This window comes from Mytilus californianus, unplaced genomic scaffold (assembly GCF_021869535.1).
Source record: "Mytilus californianus isolate M0D057914Y unplaced genomic scaffold, xbMytCali1.0.p SCAF_9, whole genome shotgun sequence".
NCBI lineage: Eukaryota > Metazoa > Mollusca > Bivalvia > Mytilida > Mytilidae > Mytilus > Mytilus californianus.
This window is the reverse complement of record NW_026262745.1, coordinates 17,021,867-17,030,885: the sequence shown is the minus strand read 5'-3', so window position 1 is coordinate 17,030,885 and position 9,019 is coordinate 17,021,867. Positions and strand designations below refer to the sequence as shown.

Here is a 9,019-nt window from a genome sequence, read left to right as displayed (position 1 = left end):
TTTGGCGAACGGGAAAAGACTTGCAAATTTTTTTTACCCATCACACAGTTTGAATGCAGCAATGTTTCACAAAAGTAAATTCATAATTAAGGAAGTAATTATTTGCGTTTTTGATCATCTGATATAAAGGAATTGAAAGGAACTAGTGACAAAATCAATACTCCGCTGATCATGTAACTTGTACTTTCGGTTTCGTTTTTACTGTGGATTTTTTAATTCCAAATATAGAAAACGCTATTCCTTACATCGTAGCTGGTAGACTGGTAGTAGTGAAAATGGTAGAAGCATTCAACAAGTTAATAGGGAACTACGCTCAAAGCTTGGCCTTGATGATTAATGGTCATGAACTATCTAAGCAAGTCAAGGAAATTATTCGCGACAAAATGGTAGAGATGACCAATAAACTTGGTGAAATAAGTCAAGGGGAAGTTGATGTTGTACATACAGGTTTGCAATACAGCCATTTTCACATGATCAGACTTTTAGCAAGTGAACATGCAGACGTTAAGTTCTTCCCGTGTGTCGAGTTTGATCTTGTACTTGTTTATAATAGGTACAAAATATGCGACTGTACTAAAGAGAAACTGAACGAGATGATCAAGTCGTGTGAGTGTTTTGCTTTAATGCTTCCAACAGACCATCCAGGCTATGTCAATTTAAAAATTTCAGAATATGGGCGAACGATGATTGATAGGCCGAACTGTGATGTTGACAAAAATATAGACCCTGATGGGTACCTGCCAAACTACATCTTTAGGGCTAACTGGTTTCCAGAATTTGCAAAATCAACAGAAGAACTATACAATATGTTGAAGATGAAATACTCTGAACCTTCAGATAATTATGAAAATGACAAAGATAGCATTGGGATATCCCATGATTTTGCTCATACCTTTCCATGTCGGGAATGGCCAGTAGCTGCAAAGAATTGGATATCCAGACCAAGACCAACCAATTGGCCAACTGAGGACACTATTCAAGAAATAACAAAAGGTAAGTCTTCTTCAGAGGTGATAGCAACAGAATATTGGGAGTGAGTACTGCATTTAACATGATTATGGAAATTAAAAGTCTAAATTTTTAATAAATGAAGAGTTTCACTTGAAAATGTGCATCTTGACATTTGAATGAAAGTGTCCTTGCACTATTTTTGTTTATATATAAATGAAAATGAAAACAAAATCCAAAACAAACCACATATATACATTGCAAAATTATTTGGGTTTTTTCTTGATACAAGAGAGAAAAAGACTTCTAAATAGTGAGCAACAACATGAACAAATATAAACTCCAAAGAGATATGGTAGGTTTGTCAGTGAAACTTTCAAAAATATTTGTTGGTCATATATCAGTTTGACATGTTTCAACAGTCAAAAATAAATGAAAAAAAATAAGAAGTGGTATGATTGCCAATGAGACAACTCTGCACCAGTGACCAAATGACATTTATTAAATATAAGTTAAGATACCCTGTAAGTTTACCCTTCTTCTCTACTGATGAGTACTGCCAGAAGTCAGAAATACCCATATAATAAGGTATTCAAAGTATATATCATGTATATAGAAAAATATCTCCTACAAAAGTACCAATACACATAAAAGATAATGGAACCCCTGTCAAAGAGCATAATAAATACATAATAGAAGATATATTTATCTTTTACTATTAACCCCTTCAAAAGCTATTTAAAAGTCCCTTTCTATCATTTACTACTTTCAAGTGCAATGTACAAATGATGTATTATCCAAACCAATTCATCACAGTATACCTTACCATTTGTTAAGATGTATTACATAAGTACTGCTAATGATGATTAATTCTACAGTCAAATATACACATACATGATGTGTCTTCAATAACTTTCGTATTGCAAACATATTACATAATGGATATCCTCCCCCCCTTTCTCTCTCTCTCTCTCTCTCTCTCTCTCTCTCTCTCTCTCCCTCTCTCTCTCTCTCTCTCTCTCTAAAAAAAACCCAAAGAAAAATAAAAAAAACATTGTTGTTAAAAAAGCACTATCATGCAAGTAAAATGTTTCAGAAATGGACTGCCACATGAGAGCAATACGTTTTTGGAGTCATGATAGTGCAGACTGTAACCTTATGAAACATTGTCAGCGTGATGTTCTAGCTCAAAGCAGGGCCCATATTCATGTCACAGCACCATGTTCTAGTCCGGATTAACATGTAATATGTGCCACTGGATGATAACCACCAATCCATTCTTATCTTTTAAACGTTTGTTTTTCTTGAATTCGAAAGAAGAGATTTTAACAGTTCTATCCTGTCGTATTTTCTTTATATTACTGAACTATTTTCATTTAGCTACTTCATAACGTATAGACTGATGAATATTACCAGTTGTGCGTTACTTTTTACGCTCTTTATCCATTAACAACCAGATTTATCATTCCTTCAACTTGTTAAAACGTATCAGAGGCGGATCCAGGGGGAAAGCGGTTTCCTTGAAGGACCGAACATATGGGAATTGTGTACATTTGTTTTCTGATTTTTGACAAGTCTACCATCCTTACTATCCTCTAAAAGAGGGACGAAAGATACCAGAGGGACAGTCAAACTCATAGATCGAAAACAAACTGACAACGCCATGGCCAAAAATAAAAAGACAAACAGACAAATAATAGTACAGATGACACAACATAGAAAACTAAAGATTAGGCAACACGAACCCCACCAAAAACTGGGGGTGATCTCAGGTGCTCCGGAAGGGTAAGCAGATCCTGCTCCACATGTGGCACCCGTCGTGTTGCTTATGTTATTACAAATCCGGTCTAAAAGGGAAACTTTGTCGGTGGGCCTCTTCACCCAGTTTATATATTTAAATCGGCCTGGAGTCATTAATGATATCAGCTGTTAAACTTGTATTGTTAATAACTGTAACTACAATGGATGATTAACATTTCTAAAGGTTAAAAAGAATTTTTAAATTACTTGAACGAAAATATCAAACCGTACAATCGGCTATAAAAGACCCCGACATCCAAAATGCAAAACAATTCAAACAAGAAAAATAACGGCCTAATTATAAACAATACAATTTACGAAACACAAATATATCAGACATGAACAAATTACAACCACTAGCTGAACTACTGGCTGCTGGCTTGGGACAGACACATAAAGAATGTGGCGGGGTTAAACATGTTTGTGAGCGTTCAACCTCATGTCTAGTTTATGTCTTCTGAGTTTCCTGTGTCACCGTCGGTCTTTTGAATTCGTTCTTTATTTCTGTTCATGAAGTAGTTAAGCATCTGTTCTCGTGCGCTCCAGTTGAATTAAAAAGTTATCACTGTTTTATATTATTTTATAAAATATATAAAGTAAAGTTGTCCAAGCTTAGATTTGTCATTTTCCCTCTTATACATAAACTACATGACAACAAACACAATTATGACATAATATATAATTAAAAAAATCACATTTAATTATGACAATAATGTGTATACATGTTTAATAGTATTTACAAAAATCAATGAAAATAGGAAACACATGACGCTGAAGGCGGATCTGTACGCTAGAACCGTTTGGTTTTGTTTTATATATGTTCTTACGTTAATATAATAATCTTGAGTTGTTTTGATCATCATTACCAAATAGCAAAACTTAAAGGGGAACATCATTTTCGTCAATCTAAAAATAAAATTCTTCTTTGCTTTTGGTACACAGGATACTCGAAAAAATAATGGTTGGCTTACTTATTCGTAGGGTGATCCATATTTTATTTACAGTTTGTGTTTTTTGTGAACATCAATCTTGTTAGATCAAAGAAACTTCACCGTAGTACTCTTTGGATTTAGAACAGGTGCCTTTAATTCTGTTATAGAGGTTGGAGAGTTCTGAATAGATTTATCTATTTTACAATATAGTTGTAGAATACTGTAATTCTTACATAAAATACATAAAAGAAACTTACTTTGTAGGTGGATGTGTGCTCGTTCCAACAGGATACCCACTTAGTGTAGACAAGGAGAGAGAATGGCGTGTGTCCTTTAATATCCACGAACGCCGTCTTGCAAAGTCTTGGAACAACATCCAGAAAACTTGTTATTGCATGGTTCTAATGATGCTTAAAACACACCTGTCGACCAGATCAATTTTGACATCATACCATGTGAAGAATATGATGTTTTGGTTTTGTGAGAAGCAGTATGGCCCTGACGAGTTTGATGGAGCATCTCTAGGCGATCGAGTTTTACAACTTCTTTACTCCATATTAAAGGCACTAGAAAATGGATACATACCACATTTTTTTATTCCAGAAAATAATCTAATCAGCAACAGTGCTGAATCTGATACGAAAAAGGCATGCTCAGAACTGTCCTTTATTGTTGCAAGACCATTTGAAACTGTCTCCAAGCTTTGCCACAAGTTGGACTTTTTTGATGTACGATATCCGGATACCGGCTTTGACGGAGAAGCAGAAATTCACTACATGCTCATTTTATACGCGACATTTGTACAGAACCTTTACAGAATCGGATTTGAACACTCGAAGAAAACCCCTAGTCTGTCAGGAACTTGTTTCCAACATATTACACAAATGAATAAAAATGGAAGCGAACTATTACATACTACATCAAACGGTTATAATGCTAAGAATATGGTTGATCTTCTGAGACCGATTTGTCAAGGCTTTTGTCAGTCCGGAGATCTAGACAAAGCCCTGTCTTTCTATCTCTTGATGTATAACTTTGAACGTGACTTAGTTTTGAAGGACTACCCTGAAATAACCACCAACATAGCTTGTATATACACTTGCTTGTATGACTTATCAAAAGAAAAAGCCGACAAAAAAATCTATGAAAAGAAGGCGATGGAGTTTTTTCAAATCGGAACAAAAATCATGGACGATTCGCCAACACTCCATGTTGGTTACGGAAACTTCCTACTGAGCACGAAAACGTCATTCCTCAAGGCTATTGACCATTTCCGTAAATCAATATCAATAGAGAAACCAAGGGAAGAAGACAACTCCTTGATCCAGTTAGATATACCCGGATGTGAGGAATTTAAACCCACCAGGAGTCGCATACCTGGAAGGCTTGCTGCGTACTTTATGCTGGTAACATGCCTAGCGGACATGGGCGAAATTCAAGAAGCTAGAAGAAATGTAAATAAAATGGAAGAGCTTACGAACGAACTAGACTATGAAATAAGACCAAAGGTTTTACAGATGTGCGCAATGGCATACAAAAAAGCAGGACTAGAGGAGAAGGCATACCTGTGTTTGATGGAAGCATTTAAACTGTTTAAGCAATCCAAGAAGTTAGTAGTGGCAGAGAAGAAGAGGAAAGCATTGGCAGATGCAGCTTACCGAAAAAAGGCACTGGAACTTACGAGATTTGAATAAAAACCATGCAGTATATCGGAGATTTAGAATTGGCATGAAAATGGCTGTATAAAATGGTGTATAGTATTTTATATATACTCTTCCATTTGCGCCAATATATTATGTACCAAGTTGTCATTTTTGTAAAACTATCATTTGCACAGACTTTTCGTTCAATTTTATTTTGACACCCGCATTCTTCGCCCGGTGACACAAGTTTATCTTCAACACTTACCAATCTCCATACTTCAACACCATTAAGCACCACCATTCCTATTTGGCATACAGCTGCAGATGAGGACATCAGATTGGGCTGGATTCTTAATATATTTTTTCTCTCGCTTATAACAGATTCTAATGGTTCAAAATATATTATAACGTCTTTTATCTGTATTTAGTCTAGCGTTATGTATAAGATAAGATAAGATAAGATAAGTTTTATTTTCCAAATTAGGTCCCCAGGGGGGCATATACACATAACATATATAATTGATACAACATACAGTATTTTACATGACATTCATATAATAAATTTCAACTATTGAAACAATACAAGCTATTATACATGTATGTTAAATAAAAAAGTATTTAAGAGTTGCTACTCCAGAGATGTGGCAAACTCATATTTTTTTTTTTCTCACTTGATTTTATAATATTTTGCTGGAAATGTATAAATATAAATGATTGTTTAGCTGCAACAGACAACAAGGGACGATGCTCTAGGATTATGTGCTTAAAAGCTCTAACAATCCTCCTCGTATCTGATGCAGAAAAACAAACACAAATGTAAAAAAAAGTTCATGTGTATCACAGCAAATAAAATATACTGCAGTAATAGGTATTGAGAATAGTGTAGGTTTCCCTACTGCAACAAACACCAAGGGGCGGTACTCAAGGAGCTGTGTTGTTTACACAGTCCTCCTCGTGTCTGAAGCAGACAAGAATGCCACATAATTAACAATTTTTCGAAATAAATTTACCAGCAGCAGTGAGAATTGACTTATCTTCTGTGTTCATAAGCCATATCAGTTTATCTCTTGCGTTAAGAGTTAAAAAGTTGGGGCAACTTTTAGTTATCTCTTGAAATAGATGAATGCGGTCATCATTAAATTTAACACATTGGAATAGAAAATGATATTCATTCTCCACATCTCCGGAGTTACAACGAGCACAAGTTCTGTCATTTAGGAGAGTATCCTGATACCTTCCGGACTCAATTCTTAAGTGGTGTGATGAAATTCTGAGCTTTGTTAAGCTTCGTATAAGACTGGCATTTCGACATGTAAATAAGACAGTGATATAAGCTAAGCCGAAGATCGTTTGCTTCTTTCTTTTATTCAATTATGTTTACTAATTAAATATTGATAACTTGTTAAAAAACTCTGTACAAATTAGAATTAAAACAATTTACAGCTTGTACACAACATATAGATTATGGATTTGCATATACATGTAAAGATGCAGGTAAGGAAATAAAATTGCATACACTTTGTAAAAAAGAGATAGGAAAAATTGAAGCTGTTTCCGATGTCTTACTTTAAATAGTTATAAGATACATGTTTATTTGATTTCAATATTATTACAAAAGTATAGAAAATGTGGCGTTGCAATATATACATGAAAACTTGCTTGAGTGATAAGATAAGATAAGATAAGATATTTTATTTTCCAAATTAGGTCCCCAGGGGGTGGGGGCATACACATATAACAAATATACTCTTCTCAACATACAGTATTTTACATGACATTCATATAATACAGGCTATGAAATAGGTCCTGTACGGAAAATATGGCTCTAATTTAATTTTGTTTATTTCTAGAAGAATTAAAAAATAACTGTCAATGATAGATTGATATATAGGTAATGTGTATTATTTCAATAAGATAGATGCATTTACAAGTCTCATTTCCAGGAAGATTTTATGGTCCCACCCTATCATCAGGGTTCATTGACTTTAAAACATTTGCATATTTTACAAGCTAAAAGTTTGTGTTTAGGAAGGTTTAAAGGGAACTATTTATGATAAGTCAGTGGTATTTGGTAAACAATATTATAAGCTTTGGTATTTATCATTTTCATATTTTCATGGCATTGCACCTTCAGTCATGATAAATTGACTTGGAATGTTTTGCATAGTTCACATGTTTTAATTATTGCCATTTTAATTTCAACATTTGCATTTTGCTATCAAAATACAAAAAGCGAGACATATCTCTGTCTCAAAAGTTTATTACTAGTAATTTTATTTATGTCATTAAAGCTGTGATATTTTTTTAGTACTTGTATATATATATTTATTGATTCACAATTTGTTTGTATATATTATGTATCCGTTTCGTATTTTACTGACAAAAGGACTTAGTTTTTTTGCGGTTGACAAGTAGATACCGTCAGTGGTTATAGTTTGTTAAAAAACAATTCTAACCTGCATGCATTTTATAAAACTTTGACAGAATATTTTGTATAATTAAGAGTAAACCTCTGAAGCAAAATTTAGAAAAATATATTTTCTCTTTCAATTTTCAAGATTTTACTGATAGATGGAGATAGCTTTTTCTGCAGTTAACATTTACAGGCAATCATGGATTACACTTTTTAGCATAAATACATTTGTAAACCTTCATGGATTATTATGAAACTTGGACAGACGCTTATCAAGATCAAGAATAAGCACCTAAAGAAAAATTTGATTTAAAAAAAAAATCTGTATTTTACTGATAAAAAGACTCACTTTTTACAGTTAACATTACACTTTTACATTGCCAGCATCAATTGCAGGCGAGACACATAGTTCCGCAGAACCATTTACGAATTTTTAACTCGTCTGAGACATAACCGAATGAAACTTTTAACCGAACTTGTACTTACCGCGAGTAACATGCGGAACATGATCCTGCTAATCCTCCAAGAGTACATGATATCAACCCTGTTTTTTTAGGGGTTCGTGTTGGTCAGTCTTTAGTTTTCTATGTCGTGTTTTGTGGACTTGTTTGATTCGTTTTTTTTACAATGCCAATGGTATATTCAGTTTTTCATCGACTAATATGTTTTGAATGTCTACATGGTATCTTCTACTCTTTTTGTGAATAAAGTAAACGGATTATCAAAAATCGGATATTAGTGCGAAATTCTCTGAATGACAAAAATATTAGGATATGCTAAAAACTACCACTGACGGGTTCTCAACTTTAGATAGGCATATGAAAATGTGTTGGGGTTAAATTGCTTTGGTTTTTATCCCCTCTCAATGTCGATCAATGGACAAACAAAAGATAGATATTTTGACAAACAAAGAAAATCACTTAGTTCTATGATATTTTTATTAAAGATAACAAAAAACGTACACAAATACAATTTGTATTATTTATTTTTCATTATGATTGATTGTTGACGTTAGATTGATTCTGTTATTTTTTTTTTTAAACATCGTTGGTCAAATAGCTAAAGAATTTATACGTTGTGAGATTTAAAATATTTTAATAAGGGCATTCCAGATTAGGTAAATGTAAAACGCTTTGGACGGACCAAACTATATTAATGTAACTGATATAATTTTCTCACACATTTAAATATTCAAGGTTACCGATGATAATTTAAAATAGTACAGTTTTTGGTTTATACGCTCGTTTTCGTGGGCCATTTTTATTTATAGAATTATTTAATTG

The 9,019-nt window shown here is 33.5% G+C and overlaps 1 protein-coding gene across 1 annotated transcript; it reads left to right on the top strand.

The window, feature by feature from the left end:
• Window positions 1-7,633, top strand: LOC127714102 (uncharacterized). The gene is made up of 2 exons (XM_052220063.1): window positions 1-993; window positions 3,945-7,633. Exons 1-2 carry the CDS (start codon window positions 276-278, stop codon window positions 5,372-5,374), a joined length of 2,148 nt encoding a protein of 715 aa, XP_052076023.1. The 5' UTR covers window positions 1-275; the 3' UTR covers window positions 5,375-7,633.
• Window positions 7,634-9,019: the final 1,386 nt, after the last annotated feature.